We start from the raw sequence: 25,195 nt of genomic DNA, 5'->3' as shown, positions 1-25,195 counted from the left end.
AACAGCTTGGGCCATGATGCTGCCTTGTCACACACCCTGAAAATGAAATATGTGTGTTTATAAAGTTTTGAAAGGAGCATTTGAATGTAACACACACACACACACACACACACACATATATATATATATATATATATATATATATATATATATATATATATATATATATAGTGCACGGATATTTTTTTGTGTTTTGTATTCCAAGGGGCTGCTATTGTCTTATTGTCATTGTTTATACACTTCCTTGTTATTTGCTATTAACAGAACATATATTGTGGGTTATATTGTTAAACTTTTATAATACTGTGCAAGAACAACACTTAGCAAAATAAAAACTTCATTAAACCTTGAGATTTGTTTGTTTCAATCTAATATATGCTTTAGCAACAATCCATTTATATTTAGTGAAACTGTTTCTTGGGTGTAAAGCCATCTCCCCACCTTCAAGCACAGAGAGGCAGGATAATCAAACAGTTAAATGGAAAAACAAAAAAGCACTTCTGCAAATGTTGCAGTGTGTATGAAAGATATGGTTATAAAAGCGTTGGTTAGATGGTAGTTAGTAATTTGAAACTGTAAAAGGTATAAATATGAGTAATGCAGTACCTTTGTATTTTAATGGTCTTATTCTGTGTCAGTAGGAGGTCAAGGGAAAGAGAGAGTCACTTGAGAAAATAATGTTCATAGCAAAGACAAGAACATTTTGTAATGGGAATCTTTTCAGAAACATGACCCTTAATTATATACATTTTTTTTCAAAGAGATTTGTGATGCTTTTGGCAGGCTTTTAGCCCTTTGCCCTTTGAAGCCTGGCACTGCAATCAAGATTGGAGTTGTGTATCTGGGAAACAGTGCAAAACAAACAAGCATTACCATATTTAGGAAAACCAGAGATGCAAGAGTTGTTTTTCTACTCAAAAAGGCTTTGGGGTCATGTGAGAAAGGGGGCACACAGGAGTAAGCAACAGAGTTGTAAATGTTTAAACAGATACAGGGTGAGTCATGCATGGGTGGTTTCAGTCCTGATGGTGCCATTTTGCCCATCTTTGCTGGAGACTCGCAGTGAATGTTACAATGGCCTACACAGATTTTTGGGCCCTTGCCTCCAGGATTCAACAGCTTGGTAACAGCCATTGCTTTATAGAGAGAATGGAGGACACTGGTTGATCTTGGGCTGACTGGACTGTTAGTGGTGGGGAGGCAACATTGAAATGGGTTACAATTGTTAACAAATTAAAATAAAGCAAAAAAAAAAAAAGAACTGGTGTAGGATGTTGATAGGGTGTAGGGCAGACAGGGTGTCACTGATTTGACATGACATCTAAAGTAAATTGTGCTGCTTGTATACTTAACCATTTCTCAATTGTTACTGCTAATCTAATTCCTTTAGTGAAGATGGAGTTGCAGTCTATTCTCCAGAGTGACATTGTCATGTTTTAGGCTGTTCGTATAGCAACAGGAACCAACCCTTATTCAATAGGACATTTTCACGCAGTTTAAATCAATCACATCGTATTATTATTGTCAAACAAAACCGATTTGTGGTTACTGGATGAGAGTAATAATACAGTTTTGCCAGCATAACACCTGGCACACACTCTCATAGCATGCTAAATATATCCCTTTGTCAGCAGATTAATAATCCAGTTGCTGCTAAACAGAGAACCTGACTAAGGAGTTCTGGGATATGCATCACTGCTTCTTGACTAACACTCTTAATGGCTGATCAATATATTCTCTACTGTTTGTGAGCATTTTCAGCAGTTTGTATTGGGGTACAGAGCAAAACCTTTTTTGACTGGTGAAAAACTCCTGCCACAATGTTCTGGTCACACGCTATGCTCACTATCTGCATTTGGTTGATACTTTGTTTAGGTTGCTTGTGGAGTAACTTTTCATAACGAAATATGAGAGAGAGAGAGAGAGAGAGAGAGAGAGAGAGAGAGAGAGAGAGAGAGAGAGAGAGAGAGAGAGAGAGAGAGAGACACTGACTACATTCCTTTTTCACCAAATGAATGGTTTCTCTTTTTTTCCCCAATTAGCACAAAATTACCTAATTGAGGAATGGCCACATCTGTGATTATTGGCAAGACAGATTTAACCCCCGCCCCAACCTTACATTCCCCACACACCGGCCCTGAATATCCAAGCTTTTCTGACTGTCGAGGAGGGCATTTGTGGCGAGGTTGTAACTTTACTAAGAGTCAGGTTTAAACAGACTGAGCCAGCAAGTTTTGGGGCACTATTTTCAGATGCAGGGTTTTCACCATGCCACATATAACATATCATTAAAGTGACAATTTGGTTGGAAGCAGAAAATCAAAATACAGAAACTAACTGTTCATTTAACAACTCTATTTATAAACAAGAATACTCCATGATACCAGCTATTAGTTAACACAGGGTCACTTGATTACCATTGCAGGTGCAATCTGGGATAATAATTGTTCTTTCTACTAATTTTTTAACCAAACAAGAAATGGGAAATGTTCCAGGCCTAAATGCACAGTTTATCACATGACATATGACATGGTTTACATTCTTTACATGGTTTACATTCTTTTTTCCTACTGCCTTTTCTATTTGCCTTGATTTTCTGTTTCTTTGGCAACATTGACTATTGTGCCTTTTCAGGATGGACAAGCAAGGGATGCAACACAAGCACAACTCTTAACAAAAACCAAACAAGTTGAGTAGAGAAATGGAAAGCAGTGCGCCTTAAGGGGCTTGAACAAATTATATTGATGTCAAAGCAAACAATCTTTGATAAAACCGCTTGTGCATCTACTGTGTTGCCATAGGGAGGCTCTGTTTACTGGCTTTTGCCTATTTACAATGTTATGTGATGCATGGCCTGTTATTAAATCTGACTTGCGCAAATGTGTCAGGCTCTTTTGTACAGTGTTTAATAGTCTTGCGTGTGTAGTCACTGGTAAAGTGAAATCTCAGTGACACAACTTGCCAGGTACCTGCACCACAGCATGTGAATACCTAGAATTGGTCTTAAAAAACCTCAATAAAAGTGGTTGCTAATGTTTATAACATTAATCTGACTGAGAAATTTATATTCTTTGAGAACGCTTCTCAGTAATTCAAGTGCCCAGATGTTTTAAAGATTGGGTTTTAAAGAGAGTTTGAAATGTAGCGTAATGTATGAGTTAAATAACATTGTGAGGGTTCAAATGTAGAATACAGAAGGGTTAACTTCAACAATTATTGAATAACATCTCAGATCCTTCCTACATAATTATTTTTAAATATTACTAGGCTATTGAAAGATTGAGCAATAAGCCAGAAGTCCATATTGCTTTACTTTACATTTATATCACCAAGTAATCTTGACAGTTAAAAACACAAAGCAGGCATTTCTATGCATTAGAAATTCTTAGAGATATTTGCAAACACAGAAAAAAGAGTATCTGTTGGTGCTCCTTCATTAAATAAGTGCTGAGGCATTAAAGTGGAGCATTTGTGTTTCTAGGATTTTAAGGTTGACTTGGCTGGGTGAGGAGCTGCCGTGAGAAAATCTGGATGGGGCAGAGAAAAGTCTTGCAACATCAACATCTTGACAAGTCTTTGTTAGTCAACGCTGTTGATTGGAGGCTTTCCAGAAGGCCCTTGAAACATCCCACCAATCATGGAACTACATCTACTATTGTCACAGTTATAACAACATTTTTTAGTGCACTGAAGCTGGTAGTATATTGTGGCAAAATAATAAGGGGTAGTTTATGGGTATCGTCTTGGGTGAAATACCCGCAGCACTCTATGTATGTTCCTGTAGTGTTCTGTTTCTAGAACAAGTATAATATATAGAAAATAAATTACGTTTAGTCCTAAATTAAAAAGCCAAATGTGTGAATTACGTTCCTTATATCAAGATGGGCAACTGCTGAGCAACAAGGCATAATTTGATATGAAATGTGCCCTTTATTATGAAAGTTTACTACCTCCTTTTGCAAAAAGGGAGAATGAGTAATAAACAAGCAAGCAAAAAAGACTGGTTTGGAAACCAGTTTTGTGAGTGTTAGGTTATGTAGTTCTTTTCTACATCCAGAAAAAGAGAGCTAGACCACCAATTATCATTTTACATAACTTCAAAAGGAAGTTAAAAACACCACAGGCTTAACATGTACAGTATAGCAGGGTACTACGTTCTGTCTAAATATATACAACTCTTGACTCTTTATGAGGAAGGTCAAAAAGCCTGTCTTTGTTTTGTAATGTTTAAAAAGGAAGACATAGACACAATGTTGCAAATCGCTTCCCTAGCACCAAGGCAAATTTTGACGATATCAATTTGTGGTAGTGAAAGTAATGCTACATAACCATCTACAACCTGAACAGATTTGAAAATAATAATAAAAAAATAAAAAAATTGTCATAATTGTTTCCATTTGAAGCAGAACAATATCATACCAAAACGATATGGGACACTTATCAACAGAGGATCAGGCATATCTATTTATATGTACAGTAGAGGCAATCTTACATCTGTTTAACATCTGCGTCAGAGCGTGATACTGGAACATGTTGATCTACTTTTTTACTTTTATATATATATATATATATATATATATATATATATATATATATATATATATATATATATATATATATATATATTACCAGAATGGTGAATTTTGAAGTCAGAATATCAAAAAGTTGACCACAATAAATGTGGACAGTAATTTTAATGCTGCCATGCCTTTCCCATGTCAAAAGGACCAGTGCAATTTCTTTTTAAAACTTGAGAACATAAATATTGTAGAACAGGGACTTATTTGTATTATTTCATAGTACTGGTTCTGGTTTTCCAACCAATTTTATTTCGTGTACACGGTACAGTAACGAGAAAAATAGACACAAAATATCTTTTGAAGAAACAAAGATAAATAAATAGCAGATCAGATATTCTTCCTAGACCTCTTACAGGTCTGCAGCGTTGAAAGAGTGAAACACCATTTTGCTTTTTAATCTCTTTCAGTCTCAGTTGTTATAAAAAAAAAAAAAAAAAAAAAGAAATCCCAACAGGAAGTAGCTTGAAAAATAGAGTCAAAATAAACAAACAAACTTACTGGTCAGAAAATCATTTTTTAAAACCTCAACACACAGATGGTAATCCCCTTTAAATGGTTTAAACAAATATCAGCACTTGTGGATGGTTTGGGGATTGCCCACAAAGAGCAGATTTCTGTTTCCTGCCAATTGCTGACAAATGATTCATTCTGAATAGAGATCATGTGCTGAGCCTCTGGCCGTCACTGTTCTGCAGAAGGAGGAAGTGAGGCTTGTTTTCTTTTTCTCTGCTAGAGTGTGTGTTTCTTTCAGACTGCATGGAGCTTAAACCAGGGACTGGGAACAGGTTGTGGTAAAAAGAAGTAGGCTTGTTGTCAGGGTGATGGAAGCACCAGTGCGGGACCTCCCGACGAACGATACTCAGCCCCCTACCCTGAGCCCGGCCGTGCCCCCTTATGTGAAGCTGGGCCTGACAATTGCTTACACTGTCTTCTACTCGCTGCTCTTTCTTTTTGTCTACATCCAGCTCTGGTTGATCCTCCACTACAGGCACAAACGCTTCAGCTACCAGACGGTCTTCCTCTTTCTTTGTCTGCTCTGGGCAGGCCTGCGGACAGTACTCTTCTCATATTACTTCAGGAACTTTGTGACAGCCAACTCGCTGAGCCCCTTCGTCTTCTGGCTGCTCTATTGCTTCCCTGTATGCCTGCAGTTCTTCACTCTCAGTCTGATGAACCTTTATTTTGCACAGGTTAGTACTATATAGCTGCATGCCTGCAGATTTGATTTATTTATTTTAGAATGTTTGCTGTTTTAGGATATGTGAAAGGTGAGGGGCAATGGCAAAGGCTCAGGCACAGTACTGGCAAGTGTCTCGACAGCCTCCACTCACATCCCTAACCTCCATTCACATACCTAACCTGTACTCAATTGTATCAAATTGGTGGCTTTGTTTATTGTTCACTTGGAGGCAAGGTTGACAGGCATGAGAATATAGTGTTATCTTCAAAAAATGTGTTAAAGGATGAACTGCGAACATTGGCTTCAAACTATTGTATATAAAACTAGAAATGCCTGGTATACACATGGAAAATTGCAAAATGACTGTGCAGATTAACCATAAGCAACTTTGAAATCAGAATAGTATTTATTATATGGCAACATAAAGTGATACAGTACAAACCAACTGAATACTTAACCAATCTCTCAGCTATTTACTTCTGGACTTCTCCCAGCAGAGGTTGCTAATTATAATAATACTGCATGTAAGTTTTGTATGTTTGTTTTGACCCACTGCACCACCCTTTCCCTTTGCTAGGTTCTGTTATACTGAGGGATGAACCACAAACTTTTGACAATCCCAGCAGCCCAGGGATGCTAAACAGTAATCACTGGGCATGCGTATCATCTGTAGCTCTCTTTGTTGCTTAATAACTAAGCAGCTCACCATTGTCAAGTGTTTTCTGCTCTGATCGACTGCTTCTATTGAATTACATTAAATAAAATCTTGCGAAAAAAATTCCTATTTTAAAATCTCAGCCTACGCAAGCAGCAACAAGTCACAGATCACTTATCCTCATAAAGGATCCTCGTAAATTCACAATTCTGAGAGAGAGAGAGAGAGAGAGAGAGAGAGAGAGAGAGAGAGAGAGAGAGAGAGAGAGAGAGAGAGAGAGAGAGAGAGAGAGAGAGAGAGAGTTAATAAGAGAGAGAGAGAGAGAGACTATTGAGTACTCTCTCTCTCTAGCTGGTGAAAATTTTGCCTCTCTCTCTCTCTCTCTCTCTCTCTCTCTCTCTCTCTCTCTCTCTCTCTCTCTCTCTCTCTCTCTCTCGATAAACCTTCATCATTTCCATGATTTATAACTTTTAGTAATCTGCTGGTGCCCGTCCTCTCTGATTGCTCATCTACTTACATTGGCTAATTTGAGAGCGTCTATAAAAACATCACAAAGGTTACTTTAATTGAAAACTAAAGGGATACTAGAATTGAACAGCAATAATGTACTTGAATTGAGGTATCTGAGATATTCTGCATCACACATCATTTATAAGCATTTTACTTACTTCATAGGGAAGAAAGCCCTCTGCTGTGACACCAGTTTATGAACTGTGCTCAGGGGCAGACTGGGACCAAAAATTGGCCCGGGAAGTTCGGGTCCACCGGTCACATTTATGTCAAAATCAACATACCGAAATAATAATGAAGTCAATGCACGCAACGCGCCGTCATGATGAAGTATCGGTAAAAAAAAATAGAGTTTTAAATTGTTAGGGTAAAACTTCTTTCTAAATTGTATGCTATAGCTACTACCAGGTTTTCAAACATATTAGAGGCGATTTAGGTGAGGCAAAGTATAGGCTATGGCAGTTGCCATACCATGGCTTCATGACCTAGAAGTCGCAAATAATAATTCATTATTATTTGTCTCCGCACATCTCTCTGTCTGCCACCGCTTATCGGCCAGTGAATGCAACATTGTATCAGAGCTAAATTATTTTGCTAATTTGTCCAGTTTACGCACCACTGATTATTTAATTGATGGCTCTGCTCTATGCAATTACAATTTTCTGTTTACAGTAATCGGTGGTCTAAGATCTAATTGCGTATCAGATTATTTTAAACACAAGATTGCGGTCAGTTGGTAGGCTATTACTTAGTATTGGTATTTACTGTAAGCAAATAATATACATGGGTAGCCCACAGCGGCGGCTGGTGAGGTCTGTGGCAGGGGAGGCGAGAGCGCGAGTGGAGAATCAGCTCTCTAACTCAAAGTTAAAAAAGCAGAACATTTTAATAATAATAATAAACAAAAAAAAAAATATATATATATATATATATATATATATATATATATATATATATATATATATATATATATATATATATATATATATATATATAAGAAGCTTCAGTCTGTGCTTACTTTCTGATACCTGACAAGATCAGGCCCCATGGTGGTACAGTGTAGGAACCAGAAGGGACAAATGGAACCTAAATAAACTTAAATGCAGAACAGAAAGTACACAGTGAGATAGCTTCAGCTGAAGTAACAGCTAAATCAATAAGATCACACACACACACAAAAAAAACAATTACATTCTGCTCCATTAAATTATATTCCCTTATATTGGGTAAATGGTGTGCTAGATGGGCCAAAGAGCCTCCTGTCACTCCCAGAGTTGAATGTGTTCTAAAGAATCCATTATTGCAACACATTACCAGTGTGTATTGGTTGAGCAGTGCCCATGCACACAGTGTTTAATTAGTGGCAAAATCATACAGATAAGCTAGCTTGGGGAAGAACAGAGAACCATGGTAAACGGCTAAATTACTGTTTACAATGAATACTTGAAAGTAGCTTTCAGTAATCCCTTTAGTTTTTGCATTCATTTTCATGTACTTTTTTTATAGGCATTTGATTGCATCTCTAGTTTAAATTAGCTGTCTTACTGTTTTAGAATTGGTTTTAATGTTAAATTGTTGTTCTTCTCTGGGCTGTTTCCTGTTTAAAACAGAAATGGTTTTGCCATGATGCAGTGCAACATCTTGAAAGGGCTGTTATGCAAAACACTCATCATTGTAATCATTTTGCAAAGTCATGGCACAAAACTGAACCCAGCTAATTCAAGCCTGGTTAATATCTATTGTTTAGTTATGTTCAATATTTCTTTCTCTAGTGCTCAAGCGTGCACTGGTACCTAAGGCATAGAATGTATCTAAACTACACTCCCTAAAGCAGGTGGGATGTTCATGTCTGTGTATTGCTCACAGGAGCTGGTCCTACGAGAGGAGTTAGATGTGTCTTCACTAATAGGCCTCTATGCCAGTGAAGGTTTACCCTGACCACCACCACCACCTACCTCAGATACAGGTTGGTGCTGTACTGAAGACCATTCTTACGTTGCTGAGCGTTTGCTGAAATATGAACATAGTCAGACCCAAAGCATAAGGGACTATATGACGGCCAAAAATAAAATATTGACTACGTAAGCTGTTTACCCTTACAGCTCCAGTCTTCAGTGTGTTGTTTAGCATTATGGAGCCCTGATAAATATTAAAAGGTGATATTGTTAAAAGATGGCACAGATTCAAAAATGGATGCAAAGTAGGAAAATTCCCAAAGGGACCTACATAGAAATTATTATACATGTAAAATAGGTGACAATAGCTCATTTCTGCAAATATGGTAGTTCTTTTAAAGGTTAAATTACTTTAATATATTTCATTTTTGGCTGTCACCTGTAGGCAAAACTCCCATCCTTAACCATTTATTGTCATGTGGTTGTAATATCATTATTATAATGTACAGAGGTGCTATTTTGTCTGTTTTGGTATATGGGGATAAAAATGGCTTTTATGGTTCCTGAATAATTTTTTGCCACTCATTGTACACATTCAACATTACTGTACAATAGAACTTTGTGATTTTAAAGCAAATAAAATAAACCAAAAAATAAAGTCTACTCCATCATAAATACAGTACAAAGGTGACTCCTTCAAAAATCTGGAATAGTGAATTCTTTAAAGAGTTTCTGACAACAGCACTCTGCTGGCAGTTTAATATTTTGTAGTCATCTAGTTCTTCAGCATACTAAAGCATGGCTATCCACCAGCAAGCAACTAACATACAATGAAAACTGCAGCAAAGAACACAGTCAGAAAAATAAAAATATACTACGCAGTTCCATTAAAGTTAAAATTATGTGAACTCAGTAAATAATTTGCAAAAATGCATACCTGTGATTGTCAGTGATAAGTACGTGTCTTTGCGCGTGCTTCATTTTGAATGAACTGCATGTGCCGGAACTGTTGTGATATGTACTTTGTAAAAAATATTTTATTCAATGAATAGAAGCAGTTCAGTGAGGGGCAGTCTGTTTTCACCTAATAGTGGAATGGGTATTGTCTGTGCATATAAAAGTGTTTTAACATTTGCTGCTCCCTTATAAAAGTACCACAGTAAAGTGCAGTAAAGCAAGTAAGCATTGTAAAGCTCACAGGAGTAGGATAAAGCAAATTTAAACAAATGACAATCCCTGGTAAACTATGGTAAAGGCATATAGTACATGGCAGATTTGCTTTTTGTCCTGTATCAAGTGATTGTTCACCCAGGCCTGCATTATGTATAAATATGTATATTTCTCAGTCTAAATGCTCTGCCTCCCTGTGATTGTGTTACGTGTGGACTGAGTTTTCAGAGCTGTAATATTTGCTGGTTCCTGTTCCTCGTTCATTGGTTTGAAGTAATTCTCAAACTTGCCTCAGTCACTCTATTTTCATTCAGATAGTTTCTATTCGTATTGTAAGGGTCAGTTTTCACAAGGGAAGTTTGTAATACTTATTTCTGTTTTCACAAGATAATTCTGCTAATTAGTTCCGTTTTCATGATAATTATTTTGTGAAAACGAACGCCAACCGCAATTTATTAGGCTTCAGACCATCATACAAACTAATGCACTACTTACATGTCATTGTAGACATAACTTGTTGCATCCTAGTTCATATTGTATTTTAGTAGTAATATTTATTTTGCATTTACTGTAAACTATACTGTTTTTAAATATTAAGCTTACATTGCAAACCCTTACTGCCCTGTAACAGGCGTCTGTCAGATAAAATAAATAAATAAATAAATAAATAATGCAATATTTCACGAGCACAAGTAAATTCATAAATCAGGAGAGACTGTAATGCATGGCTGATGTAGTAAATAAAATCGCATTCTATTTGGGGTTTGGCCTGAACCATAAGGACATGTTGGAATGTTAACATTAATGCATTTGGATGGAATTGTTATGCAGTGGAACACTTAGGTGAAAGCACCAATCTGCTGATGACAACTGAGCTGTATTTAATGTAAGAAATAGAACACTCTGGACAAGGAGAACAGATTAATGTACTTGAAATGCATTCAAGAAGGATTTGTTGTCAGCCAGAATGACGTTAGACAGTTGCTTAATATTAGTGACTCCCAAGATGTTAAATTTAGGCATAGAAATCGATATAACATACCATAACTCAGGCACTGATTTTCTATGGCATCTTTATTACTACGGCAAAAGTATCAAGTTATTTTATGGAGGCTGTGAAATGAAGAATGGGGATTCCCAAGCAAGTGTGTGGAGATTTGGGACTGACAAAATACTGGCACTGGTTTTGTTTATATTTTCACAAGAAAATTATTACTTTATAACCTAATAATTATCTTGTGAACAGAAACATTATTACATTATAACATATTAATTAGCTTGTGAAAACAGAAATAATTATTACATTTCAACGTTATAGGGCTGATTTTTTTTTTAATAAATTTTTTGCTCTACATGGCAGCTATAGACTCTGTACTTCTAAAACTGAAATACAGTTAAATTAGATCAAGTGTTCTGAAAATCTGTGCTACCTAGAAATCTGAGCTGCTTGCAATTGCAAAGAATGTGAATACAGATATGTCAGGACGTGCGTGGTGAAGTGCAGAAAGGGACTGTCCACACAAAGTTCAGTAAAAAAAACAAAAAAAACATGCTTTATTATTTTAAAAAGTTGTTGGTCATAATAATAACATCACCCCTGCTACCAACAATGGTATCGGGGGAAAGAAAAAGACAAGAGTCTCCAAATAAAAATACAATGATTAATCTGGTACAGGGTTACAACCTTGATCCCTCTGTTCACGAAAAGCTGAGCAGGTTATGGTGTGGAGCTGTGCTGGGCTATGTACTGCTGTGCTCTGCTATGCTGTGCAGTGGATAGTGTCCTGGATTCTCTCGCTGGCTGTGTAGCTGCAATGAAACAAATCAAACACAAAGCTCTCTGGCACATCATCAGTCAGCAACGTAAGGTCAATGCTCATGCAGCTCCACCCCATAATCAACCCGGCGATCTGCCTTATCCAATCGCTGCATGGCTCCCAGCTGATCAGAATGGATTTGTTTAGTAGCAGTGCAGCCATGTACCCCCCCCCCCCCCCCAAGATGGCCGACTTTCGCCGCAACACATACTTCGGCCATGTCAAAGACAGCATTACACTAACCTTACCAAATGTCCTTCCTGGTCGGGAGGCAGACTTACAGCTAGGATTCCTTCTCTCTCTATCACATATCCCACCTCTCAGAGTGGAGCCGAAGAAACACTCGGCTAACCTCAACTCCCCCGATGGTCCCCCCTCCCGGGAAAAATAATCAGCATTTCGGTGCTCTTTTCCTGCATGATGCTTCATGGTGTAAGAGAAGGGTTACAGCGCCAGATACTACAAGTTATCTGTGTGTTCGTGTCCCTCATCATGTCTAATCACTTAAGGGGGGCGTAGTCTGCGACAAGAGTGAAGGAACGCCCCAGGAGTTTTTTTTTTTTATTAAAAACATTGGGGTTCATCATAAGTTTAGTTCCAGTTTTGTTCTTTGACACCATTTTACAACCCCGATCAATTTCCTGTCTTCAATGCCATAGCTGTTGCAATACGCTATATAACATTGATGGACAGGTTTCTGACCAACCGACACTCATAACTATTATGCATGTAACTTGTTTAACAAATGCTAGCAAGTTTGGCTTTCCTGCCTCTCCTGTTTGATGTTTGTAAATACAGTAAAGTTTCAAAGAGATATGGAGACTGCATTTAGCCTGTTGAGATGTCTGTTGACATGGTTTGTGTTTTTAAAATGCAAATTCTAATGCAAATGGTGTCAGTAGAGGCTCACATTGCATACTGTGCACTAAGCTATTGTGTTTAAATCATATGCTGCTTTTCTCCCCTTAATCCTACAGGTTGTTTTCAAGGCAAAATCCAAGTATGCACCAGAGCTCCTCAAGTACAGGTCAGTCAGTTTATTATAGTTTCATTTTAAACATCGTTATCCCTTCCACTTCGGTTGTTTGATTCAAACATAATCGAAAGTGCTTAATTGAACCAATTAACCAACTGAGCTTAGCGCTGTTTATTACTCAATGGATTTCTTTCATGAAATCCTTATTCCTTGAAACTGACAAATCTGATGTCAACAACTGCTTTACTCATAACAGAGGCTTGGTTTCCACGCAGTTTAGAAACTCAAAATTCTTTCTCAATTGTCGTGAGAATGTGACATAGTGTACACATACATCATATTATAGGAAGTGCATGGCCAAAACTTGGTCCAATCTATAAGGGTGGTTAGATCGCCTTCTTACTATAAAACGGTGCAAAATGACAGAAGGTTTATTGTTTTTTGCATGGCAAGTTTGAAAGCAGTACCATATGTTCACAAGTCTTCACTAGTGAATATCTCGTTTGTGATGTAACCTCGCACAACTTTCTACTTTAACTGAAGGCCATACCAAACAATTCTTTACAAACAACTGAGATCTGAAAGCAGCCATGGCAAACTTCTTCCACCAAGTAGAAAAAAATAAGCACGCAAAGGAGTCTGGAGACCTTTTCATTCACTAAGGTGTTTTTTTTTTCTTAACGTGAAACCATTTATTCAGTGTTTCATATTATTACCATTTGCAGATGACTCCTAAAATGATAGTGCTTCATAATTTAGTTGTTTTATAGCAATTCACGCTACAATAACCTTAAGAAGCATCTATCACGGGTACCTACCAAAAACAAAAAAAGTCATGTTTGTACCCCAAAATGTATTAAATTAGCACAGTTGGGAATTCATGCCAGTGGTCTCCTATATTATTGCTGCGGGGTACCAACCTCAGCACCAGGCTTGAGTGACTGTGCATAGAGTTCAAGTAAAAATCTCTTAAACTCATTACATAGAGCAAGAAACATGAAGAAAAACAAAAGCTTTGTTCCACAAATTTGTTCAAAAAGACAAATATGGGGCTTAATATCGACTTGCTGCAAGACTAACAAAACAACATTCCATAAAGTTACAAAAATGACCAGGTGGATTAGCATCTATGGAGGAATTTGTTGAGCTTGTATGGGCTGCTGGTATACTAGATCACCAATAGCACAAAAATATAACAACACTCTACTTGTGAGAGCCTTGCACTGTCCCTGTGGAATTCGGATTCAGGTATCTGTTGTTATTCTAATTCTTCTTCTTCTTCTTCTTCTTCTTCTTCTTCTTCTACTTCTTCTTCTTCTTCTTCTTCTTCTTCTTCTTCTTCTTCTTCTTATTATTATTATTATTATTATTATCACGAGAAGATTATGTATTAGGAAATGTGTGTGCTTAGGGTTGCCTAGCTATTGTAGACTGTATTTTGACTGTATTTTTTTTTTTACTTTACCTATGATTCTGGATTTTAGTGCTGTTCTTATACTACCATAAGAATCAGAATTGCAGAAGCTCTGTAGGAAACCTTATATGTACTGTGTATATATACACTGAGTGTACAAAACATTAGGAACACCTTCCTAATATTGAGTTGCACCCCCTTTTGCCCTCACTCAATTAGTCGGGGCATGGACTCTACAAGGTGTCGAAAGCATTCCATAGGGATACTGGCCCATGCTGACTCCAATGTTTCCCACAGTTTTGTCAAGTTGGCTGTTAGTGGATGTCTACTCCGAATAGCTCGTTCCATCTCATCCCAGAGATGCTCAATTGGATTGAGATCTGGTGACTGGGCAGGCTGCTGCATTAATCTGAATTCACTGTCATGTTCGTGGAACCATTCCTGGACAATCCTAGCCTTGTGGCATGGGGCATTATCCTGCTGAAAAAATCCATTAGCAGATACACTGCTGCCACGAAGGGATACACCTGATTGGCAATGATGTTCAGATATCCTGTGGCATTCAAACGTTGCTCAACTTATCAAGGAGCCCAATGTGTGCCATGAAAACATACCCCACACCATTACACCACCACCACCAGCCTGCAATGTTGACACGCAGCATGATGAATGCATGTACTCATGTGGTTTTCTTCATACCTTAGTTCTCCCATTAGCGTGAAACAGCAGGAACCAGGATTCATCAGACTAGGCAATGTTTTTCCAATCCTCCAGTATCCAGTTTTTTAGTTCCTTAGCCCACTGAAACCACAGTTTCTTGTGTTTTGATGAAAGAAGTGGAACTCTGTTAGGTCGTCAGCTGCCATACCCCATTCGTGTCAAGGAATGACGAGTTGTGCATTCTTTTATGGGTCTTTCGGCATCAATGTTGTACTGGACTGTCAGTTGACTAACTGTAGCCCGTCTGCTGCTCTGCACAATCCGTGTCAGCCTCCTTTGGCATCTTTCATCAATGAGCCGTTTTCGACCACTGGCCTGCCACTGGCTGGATGTCCTTTGGGTGGTGGACCATCCTTGATACACAGGGGAAACTGTTGAGCGTGAAAAACCCAGCAGCGTTGCAGTTCTTGACACACTACTACCATACTCTGTTCAAAGGCACTTAAATCTTTTGTCTTGCCCATTTACCCTCTGAATGGCACACATACACAATTCATGTCTCAATTGTGTCAATGTTTAAAAATCCTTCTTTAACCTGTCTCCCCTTCATTACACTGATTGAAGGGGATTTAACAGGTTACATCAATAAGGGATCATAGCTTTCACCTGGATTCACCTCGTCTGTCTATTTCATGGAAAGAGCAGGCGTTCCTAATGTTTTATATATATATATATATATATATATATATATATATATATATATATATATATATATATATATGTGTGTGTGTGTGTGTGTGTGTGTGTGTGTGTGTGTGTGTGTATGTAATATGTATAAATATATATGCAGTCAAAAAGATTTGGTAAATAATACATGGATAGTACAAAGTGCTCTTTTGGGATGTTGGCATTTTTGTGGTAGATGTATAACCCTATGTCTGGGTTTTTGTTTTGTTTCCACCACTTTATTATTGTATTTTTTTATTGGCCAAATGAGGCAGGCTTCACTTGCGGTGAAAAAGCTAAAAATGTTTTGTAAACCCAGTTAAGAAAGTGTCACAATATAAGTAGTTGCACAAGACCAAACTGGAACACAAACGGAAACATTTAAATATACCTTCCCTATTTTAATATTAATTACGTCATTTGAAATTTGAAACTAAATTGCCCAAAATATACTACCAAAATATCAAGGCAAAAAGGTGCAAGTTATTTGAATTTTTGCATGTAACCAAGCCACTGAGAAATGAAACATTGAACCATATTTTACCACAGCTTGTTGCCATGGATACTAAAGGTACTGTACTAAATAGTAGGCCTAAAAGAGCAATAAAATATAAGTTCAATTAATTGTAGCTCATAAAATAGTTCCATGAATTCCTCCACCATACACATTCATTTATTATATAGATCTTTGTCTTTCACTTCCCGGGTCATTTAACCTGGAGGGTGAAATTGACCCCATACCTTCACTTGCTTCTTTCCTTTCGATAACCTTAGTTGCATCCCTTATTGACTGACATGCTTTGATGCAACTGGGGTGAAATAAACAAGGAAGTAAAGCAGTAACAGACCTTCTGGAAAGCAAGGCAAGCAAACTGAAAACTTTCTTGCAGTCTTTGTTTAAATGAAAACAGATGTTTGCAATCACATGTATTTCATTAAAGCTGCACATTTTAGACCTATGTAGCTAATGGAAGTGCAAGATAGGTACTTGTCTGTAAGAATACATTTTTTACTTTCAAATCCATTAGGACGTAAAATAATTAGCGCCACAAAGAAAACATTATTTATTGTGCTAATATTGATAATATTGCACTATTTCTCAGTAATTGTTGCATTATTATGCAACAATTACTGAATTATTATGATATTATGTTGCAATAAATAGACACACCACTCATGTCGCCATTAACTAGCTGTAAGTTAGCTCTCAGTCATTACAAACAGGCCACTTACTTGTCAGGAAGTTGTGAAATGCAACACATACCGACATTTCCATTAGGAGTACAAGAGGTTATGCTGTTGAACCATTTTCCTGTAAGACAGTCAGCTTGGTGTACAAAGCTGTAGAACAGGTTGAACCAAGCACTTCACTTTGAGATGCACATGTTTAGCACAAACAATTCTTGTTGATATTATTGAAGTGTGCAAGTTCTAAAATGAATTCATAGTTTTATCTCATGAGACAATCATTGAACTAGTATGTCAGCTAGTTATGCTTGAGCAGTGTTAGGTCTGTAAAAATAGATAAATGAATATGCCACTTCCTTAAAAGATGGCACTTTTTAATTTTTTTTTATCATGATGTACCTTTTTGTAATGGTCTCCTTCAATAAACTACAATAAAAAAGTACTTCTGGTCTCACAGAGAAGCATGTTAATATTACAAAATTAGAAAAAAAAAAATAACTATAGTTCTTATAGACCATGAAATATAGAATGTATTTCGTTCTAGTTTTGTAAAATTAACACGTGTTTTTCTCCTTTCAAAAAATAGGTAATAGGTTGCATATTTCCCTGTCCTTTCCTTCCTGAAAATGTGCACTTACTTTATAATTAGGCCTTATGTGTTTAATAAAGGAAATCACACACAGTCTGAGTTCAAGATCTGAGAACTGTGTTAGTTTATATTACATTTATTACAAACTGTGTAGTCCTCAATGTAAACTGGACTCTTACATTTTTAAGTGGAATAGAAAGACAAAAAGCTTTTCATATGGAACAACAATACACTTTAGTGTACTATAGCATTTCTGAAAAACCCACGGTACCCAGGAAGTTGCTTTACCAGTTAAAAAAACAGACTCATTGTTCAAAAACAACTTCAGCCAACTATCAAAGGTATAAGATAAATCTATCCACAGTGATAATGGAATTTCAGGCCCTGGTGGTATGATTTGGGCATTAGATACACAAGCTCTGTTGTCTTGTGCTCTTTGAACATTTACTCCCTCCATTTTAGGTTGCCTCTGTACCTGATCTTCCTGTCAATCAGCCTGGTCTTCATGGTGGTGAACCTGACGTGTGCACTCCTGGTGAAAATGTCAAACACCGACCCAAAGAACATTGTCCTTGTGCGAGTCACCATCAACGACACCCTCTTTGTGCTCTGTGCTATTTCTCTTTCCATATGCCTCTACAAAATTGCAAAAATGTCTTTAGCAAACATATATCTGGAATCTAAAGTAAGTTTCCGTTGTTGTTGTTGTTATTATTATTATTATTATTATTATTATTATTATTATTATTAGTAGTAGTAGTTTGCACATGAGAGATGTAAGATAAGAGTATTCTTGCCACCTGCTGTAAAATAAACACAACCATTACACCTGACTTCACTCTTCTGCAATTTTCTTGAATACTTAAGTTTTATTCAAGAAAATACAAGAAAACTGAGCAATCCTTGGGCAGTATAGATTTACTACAGCTATACTTTTTTTGTTTTTGTAAGAAATGACCTCACATACACCAGTGATGGCAAAGACATTCCCTCAAAGACCTTGGGGGCTATTTGACAACTTCTTAATAACCAGTCAGTCAGGCTTCAAAATTTAAATGAATGTGAATAACATTCCCACTGTGGAATGCCCTGAGGGTCCATAATGGGTCACAAAAACTAAGGCATTTATCATAAGCTACTGGCATGCAAGCCATGATGAAAGAATTATTCCTTATTGGCAGTGGCAACGAACCATCCAAATTCAAACAGTCCTTCGTCCACACTAGAAAGGATCCAGAGCAAAAAAAAAAACCCAGCGCAGCTTACCTGAGCAATCCTTTTTAAAACAGTGGAAGGACACATCAATATCTTAGAGTGTGAGTGCAAGTATGTTCGTTAATGCTGTTTTATAATTGAATTATGGTACTTCAGGGTGAGATGCTGAAATGTCACAATAGTGTTGGATTAGAGGCACTCTCATGTCTCACAATGCCCACAGCATACACAACACCCTGTCAAAAGAAGATTTCTATAAATAATAACAGTTGACTGGTTGTGAATTAAAATGTTGTGCCCAACTCGGCAAGCAATGCACATTGCATTGACTCTCAAAAAGCAAATAAAAATGGGGAAGCCCCCAGCAGCAGAAGAATCTTATTATTATGTTCTGACTGACAGCACTTTTCATAGCTTCTAACATTTTACCCCAATTTGGCTGTCTCCACTACAACGCAGTGAGATTTTTTTGGAATATCATGGTTTCATAGTTTCAGTAAACCACAGAAAAAAATTGCACGTTTACATTGTTCTATTTAAATCTCTATTAATGGGTATTTTATACATTTATAGGGATTTTTCTTTTAGGTATGCTCTTGTTCTTTAGTAGCCAGATAGAGGCAGTGTGTTTTTGTAGGTTGTGCACTGCTCCATATCTATTAGGAAAGGCAGTAAAATGATGAGACTTCTAGTCAAAGGCACTGAAAAGATTAATCAAATCAAAACCTCACTTTGCCATACAACAGTATATCAATAGTTTTCAATAAACACACAACATCCATCATATAAACCAACAGTATATTTCCATGCTGCATTTCCTCTTGAAGGTGCACAATTTAGCTGCTTCAGCCCACTCACTGCACAGCCATCACTTTTCACGTGCAACAACTGATGCAGATAACATCTGCCTACTGTATATACAGCTTGTCTCACAAAATGTAACCGCAGCAAGCCAAAAAAAATCTGTGACTGTCACTTTGTTTACAGTAAGCAGTTGTCCAATCCATTTGCCTTGCATCATTTCACGTCAATTATTTTGTAGTTTCTTACAATTAATGCAATGATATTTAATCTAAATCTAAACATGACTTGGTCAGAAACTCTTAAAACATATTATATGAAGTGTCTTGAGCAATAGTGTTGAGAGGTTGGGATCTTTACTCTTCATCACTTCAATGGAATATCATTCAGTTTCTGATATATTACAGTGGTGATTGTTCAGGTGAGCATCTAATACATAGTAAATCACTACATTTTGCTTGATGGTGTATGTTACAGTGCTGCCCTATACACTATTCTAGAAAACACACCTGTTTTTTCTTGCAGTTTTTTAAACATTCCTTTGATCATTGCAAGAGACCAGTAATGGATTAAGTCAACTGATTTTACAAGCAATGGATCTAAATACTGTTATACAATTGATATAGGGCTCTATCAAAGTTATACCTGTAAATTACAATGCATGCAATCTAGTTGTAGTTGCACCTCCTTGGTAATTTGATCTTGATGTAGGGGCGAACTTTGTTCTCTGGGTAATCAGTGCAAAGTACAAAAATAGGCAAGTAAGAATACAGGTCAGAATTCAATGTTAAAGTTTTGTCAAACCCTATATTAATTGGTCTCACACATTTGAGAGAGTTGGATATATGACAATCATTTGAAAGAGTGCCAGGCATTACAAAGGTTAAAAGACAGTTAATAATATTCACCCATTTCTTTCTTGTTTTTAGGGGACCTCAATATGCCAGGTGACAATAATTGGGGCGACCGTCATACTGCTGTATGCCTCGCGGGCCTGTTACAACCTGGTTGTGTTGGCGCTTGCCAAATACAAAAATATTAACTCGTTTGATTACGACTGGTACAACGTATCTGATCAGGTAAGGTTATGGATCATGAGCTTGAGGCCATGAAAAAAAAAAGACAAAGTAGAATTGCTATTTCTTCGAGACAAATATTATTGAAACAAACATGTTTTAGATAACTCATTTGCTCCAAACTGATTACAAATTTTAGGTTAGTTTTAACACACAATAATTGTTCATAAAAACAAAACTCTTCGGAGGTAAAATAGATACATCTGGCCTACTCCACAGACAATTTAAATTCAAAAGGTATTTAGTTCAAGGTTACAACAAGGTTACTGAGCACAGTTGTCCCTGTGTTTTGTTCCATTCTCCGGACAGGCAGACCTGAAGTCTCTTGGGGACGAGGGGTACGTTGTGTTCGGGGTGATCCTCTTTGTGTGGGAGCTCCTCCCTACTACTCTAGTGGTGTTCTTCTTCCGGGTCCGAAGACCAGCCCAAGATGGGGTAAGCTACATTGGACTTTACCATTTACCATGCACAATAGACATGCCACCATGGTAAAATGATTCAGATTCTCTGAAAAGCTTGTGCTGAAGTATGTCAAGACCAAGTTTTATCACAGTTACACAAGCTCTTCTTTAGATGTATCCAATATGTTTTGTGTGACATATGGATGCTGGGACAGACAGACTGAACTGATGCCTCCATACCCCTCCCTCCTGATTCTTAAACTCTTATTAAATAATTTTATTATAATTGGATGTATGTGAATTGTGACATACAGACGATTGATCAGAAAGATAGACACCCTTCATATACGCTCTAGATTGTGACAGAGTCCATACCTATAAATGATTAAATTTACTAGAACTATAGACGGACTGTTTCTATTTAGTAACATGGTGTAACAATAACGACTCAGTTGGAATTTCAGCTTTGAAGGGAATTCTATAATTTTCTTACTGTTGCTGAAGGTTTTCCATTAGAGTGGCCTGTATTTTATGCCCCATAAGTAGAACAGAGGGAAAGTAAAATACAGGAGATTATACTGTCCGCTGAAACATATTCAAAACCAGGTTAGTACTACAATCCCCGTGCACCATTAGCCTCCTAAGAAAGCAATTATACAACTAGTTAAATATTGTACCTATCCCATCAAAGAAAAAAAAAAAAACTAACCAAGCACATTGAGGTTCAATTAATCTCTGTCCGTTCACTTCAAACAAGCTGAAGCACTAAGGAATAATCCAAGTAAACCTGCAGTCAATATTTACTGCATTAAGATTCATTTTAAGTAAACTTTTTAACAGAAGCTGGTTCAATAATTTCCCTGGATGCTCCTAAAAAACAAGGTGAGAAAGTCTTTCTTGATTGAAATAACATAATAAAATGTAAGATAAGCATATGCTCAAGCACAGCATCCACCAACGCAAATAAATCAGAAAGGTGCAAGTTCATTTTGTTCTGGACCAGATCGCCTCTTTCTATATATTACTTATATCAAAGTAGACATTTGGATGAAGTTGTCCTGGAATCGAGTTTAGTTATCCTAGTACCCCATATACTTAAACACTACAAGAGCAATAATAAATTGATACAGTACTGGCGCTGTTACGAACTGATGATTCTATTATTTGGATTGAGCTCTCCATAGTAAACAGGTGATGATACGAAGGTGAGGGTCAAGGTGAGTTCATTCACCAATCCAATGGAACCAATAGAAGAAACAGCTGCTTCAGGTAACCCAAATTAGTACTCAACCCACTCACTTCAAGTTTACAATTTTGATAGTGTTTCTAGGGAAAATCCAGTCTTGGAAAATGTCATTTGTTTTTAATAGAGAGTAATAATACGTGAGATTATGAAACATGAATGGCCATTTTTACATCTGTATTTCAATGTGATTATTATTATTTGTAGACAGGATCTAGAATTCCAAGCCATGTGTTTTCGTCCAGAGCCTATTTCTTTGACAACCCGCAACGCTATGACAGTGATGACGACTTGGCGTGGAATATAATACCCCAAAACTCACAGGCCAGGTAAAGAACTTGCTACATTCAGGCATAATATTGATGAGACACGTGAACCTGCTCAAAGAACGGCATACTTATTTGTGAAGTATTTATTAAAAAAAAACACTTAAAAACATTAATATTAACATTATATAGTCATAATAAAATATGACCCATGGGTCACATGCTCAAAGAATCGGTAGCACTTTAACTATGTAAGAACATGGCAGTAACTGGATAACTAACGTTTCCTGTTCTTCTCTGGTAACTACAGGTGAAATAAGTGTGTAGTTACCATGCAGCCATTAAATTACATCAGGTTAACAAGATGTTGTTCATAATATTATATTAAGTATTATGTATGTATTGTATGGATTTCCACAAAAAAAAAAAAAAACCCCAAAAAAACCATTCAAGTTAGAAGCCAGATATGCTCTGGGATAAAAGTCAATCATAACATAAACTTACTCATTCAGATGAGCTCTTCATCGATAGAAAGCTAGTAATTTACTAATTTAAAATCCAGCCAATCAACGTCACGATTATTATGAGGCAGCTGTGCATGATTCAGTCATACAGACTCTTTTTACACAGTTGTAGGTAAACATTTGCCATGCCATTTTTGTATTTGTACCTGTGGCAATTTGCAATACATACGAGCGTGTGCGTGCATTCTTAAGACTATAAATTTAGCAAAAATGATTTGCCTGCTAAAATGTTGGTCCCGGTTCTGAAACAAGCACAAGAGTTTGTTCCAACAAATGCATGTTGCAGATGGGTGGAGTAAAATTATTATTTTTAATTCTTTAGTTTTACTGTACTTTTGTAATAATTTTTTATTTTATTATTTTGAGAAAAAAAGGCCCAGCCTCTTCTTCTTTGACAGTGCTGTGACTAATGTGTGCCTGGTGTTTCTGCACTCTCTTTTCAGTTTGACGGCAGAGTGGTACGACTGGGGGGGTCGTAACAACAGCTTTGTGGCGTACATAGGATCAGAGGACCCACACTCCACAACAGTCCCAGAGGAACTTAACCCTTGCTGAAGGGGAGTCTTCTGCTGTGTACATTTGCACATCTGTCGACTTAAACGTAAGCGTCTAGTCCTTCAGAGTGTGCTAGATCGCACGTTTGTGAGCTGTACCCTTTTGCATTCAAATCTTCACTGTAAATAGCAATTCATATTTTCAGGGGAAGAAGGTAAAGTAAAATACTGTACAAAAATGACAGAAAAGTGAGATGTAATATGGGTGAAAAAATGCATCCACTGAAATGATCATAACACTTAATGAACAATCTGGGTTGTTAATTTTGAGTTTTAAAATGATACCCAACTATGTTTTTATTTTCTTTGAAAAGCTTGGACTCATGCTGCATGCATTCATTTTAAGTCCCACATACAGTACAGATACATTATACTGATTATACCCTTGCAAAAGAGAACAAAGTTAGGTCAGTTCCACAGATGTGGGATAATGTTCCTTTCAGCTTTTGATGAGGTATTGTGAAGTCCATTAGCTAGGAGCTGCCTGCCTTTAATACTTCCTTGGGCAGTGGGACAATAATTCCTTGCTGCAGAATAAACAAGCACAGCACCAAAGGATAAAGGTGCTACGCTGTTTATTTCATGGACTATGCCATAGACTTAAATCATATTCAGTGGAATGGAGTTAACCAATGGTAATCCAACAATCTCGCTCTAATGGAAAATGGTAGCACAATGGCTTATGAACCACTGGTAGAATGGTACCACAGAGGTACTTATAGGTATCTCAATAATATGAACCAACGCAAATGAGTAATTCATTGCAGTGCCTTATCTGTACCATTGTGTTACACTACAGTATTAGGACCATGTGTAATATTTAATCCAAATCCATTTTGTTGGCATTTCTGACAATATTGGAAAATACATATTCCAACAAGTTCCTATATCTCCCATCTTTCACATTGTACATAGTGCAATTACTAATAAATTTTACCTTAGAATAGAGTAATTTGCTCAAAAAGCAGTGAAAACTGATTTCATAAATGGGTGTTGAAAATATGAAGCAATATCAGCATCAATATGATGTTAAAAGTATACATGACCAGCTAGTGTGGACTGCATTATTATATGTACATGCTAGTTTTTGGGAACATTAAGCAAAATTCTAGTGCTAACAGTTTCTAGAAAAGTTATGGATGTTGTTTTTTTTTCCCCCATGTGTGTACGCTATATGGAATTAGGAAGATGAGCAAAAATATAACTGAGGGAAGTTAAGGTTAATGTTCAAAATAAAAAAGGGAAAAACCTCAAACAATACAAAATATTTTAAACATCATAACAAGGTTAGGGAGGGGTAGTAAAATACTATTAAAATGGCAGCTCTGTTCTTGAAATATTCCAGTGTACTTGCTGTAAGTGAAACTAACATAACCATTATCTAAAAGTGCATATCTAAGAACACATGGCTATTTATCTACTTACCAAGTATGTAGGGCACTCATTTTTATTTTATTTTTTTTACAAAATACACGACACAAACTCAAGGTTCAAAGACAAATTTATCATCTATAAAACTTACCCAGAGCTGAAGCTCCTGCTCACCTGAAAGTCTTTCTCTAGCGTGCAATACTTACCTAACAGTGTTTTCTACAAAAAAGTAGCCTGCTTTTGTGTCATATATAAGCATAGATGTGTCATGTACATACCTGGTTTTGCACCAGCCTTTTACTTGCATTTCATCTTACTTTATGGTGCAACACAGTATACTACTTATAAAGAATATGGTTATATATATATATATATATATATATA

General features: G+C 36.8%; 2 protein-coding genes across 2 annotated transcripts in view; one reads left to right on the top strand and one right to left on the bottom strand.

Annotated features, from left to right (window-relative positions):
* The first annotated feature begins 5,235 nt into the window (after window positions 1-5,235).
* On the top strand, window positions 5,236-24,894 carry LOC121316072 (G protein-coupled receptor 137Ba-like). Its single transcript, XM_041250814.1, has 7 exons — window positions 5,236-5,770; window positions 12,785-12,834; window positions 17,823-18,045; window positions 20,306-20,455; window positions 20,762-20,887; window positions 22,304-22,425; window positions 23,330-24,894. The coding sequence occupies exons 1-7, from the start codon at window positions 5,402-5,404 to the stop codon at window positions 23,439-23,441; spliced, it is 1,152 nt and encodes a 383-aa protein (XP_041106748.1). The 5' UTR covers window positions 5,236-5,401; the 3' UTR covers window positions 23,442-24,894.
* ero1b (endoplasmic reticulum oxidoreductase 1 beta) overlaps window positions 11,577-25,195 on the bottom strand; it is a 52,351-nt gene continuing 38,732 nt past the window's right edge. The window contains exon 15 of the mRNA XM_041250813.1: window positions 11,577-11,799. Coding sequence (XP_041106747.1) covers window positions 11,731-11,799 — 69 coding nt within the window. The 3' untranslated portion in view covers window positions 11,577-11,730. The remainder of the gene's footprint in view (window positions 11,800-25,195) is intronic.

The sequence above is a fragment of the Polyodon spathula genome, chromosome 5 (genome assembly GCF_017654505.1).
Source record: "Polyodon spathula isolate WHYD16114869_AA chromosome 5, ASM1765450v1, whole genome shotgun sequence".
NCBI lineage: Eukaryota > Metazoa > Chordata > Actinopteri > Acipenseriformes > Polyodontidae > Polyodon > Polyodon spathula.
Note: the sequence above shows the minus strand (reverse complement) of the source record. Positions and strands in the feature narration are given on the sequence as shown.

What these genes read in the sequence shown, in the direction of transcription:
- LOC121316072 (XM_041250814.1), top strand. Translation starts at nt 5,402, where the DNA reads ATGGAAGCACCAGTGCGGGACCTCCCGACGAACGATACTCAGCCCCCT. An exon ending in CCAGAGCTCCTCAAGTACAG is followed by an intron (nt 12,835 to 17,822) that starts GTCAGTCAGTTT and finishes CCTCCATTTTAG; the next exon opens with GTTGCCTCTGTACCTGATCT. An exon ending in GGTACAACGTATCTGATCAG is followed by an intron (nt 20,456 to 20,761) that starts GTAAGGTTATGG and finishes TTCTCCGGACAG; the next exon opens with GCAGACCTGAAGTCTCTTGG.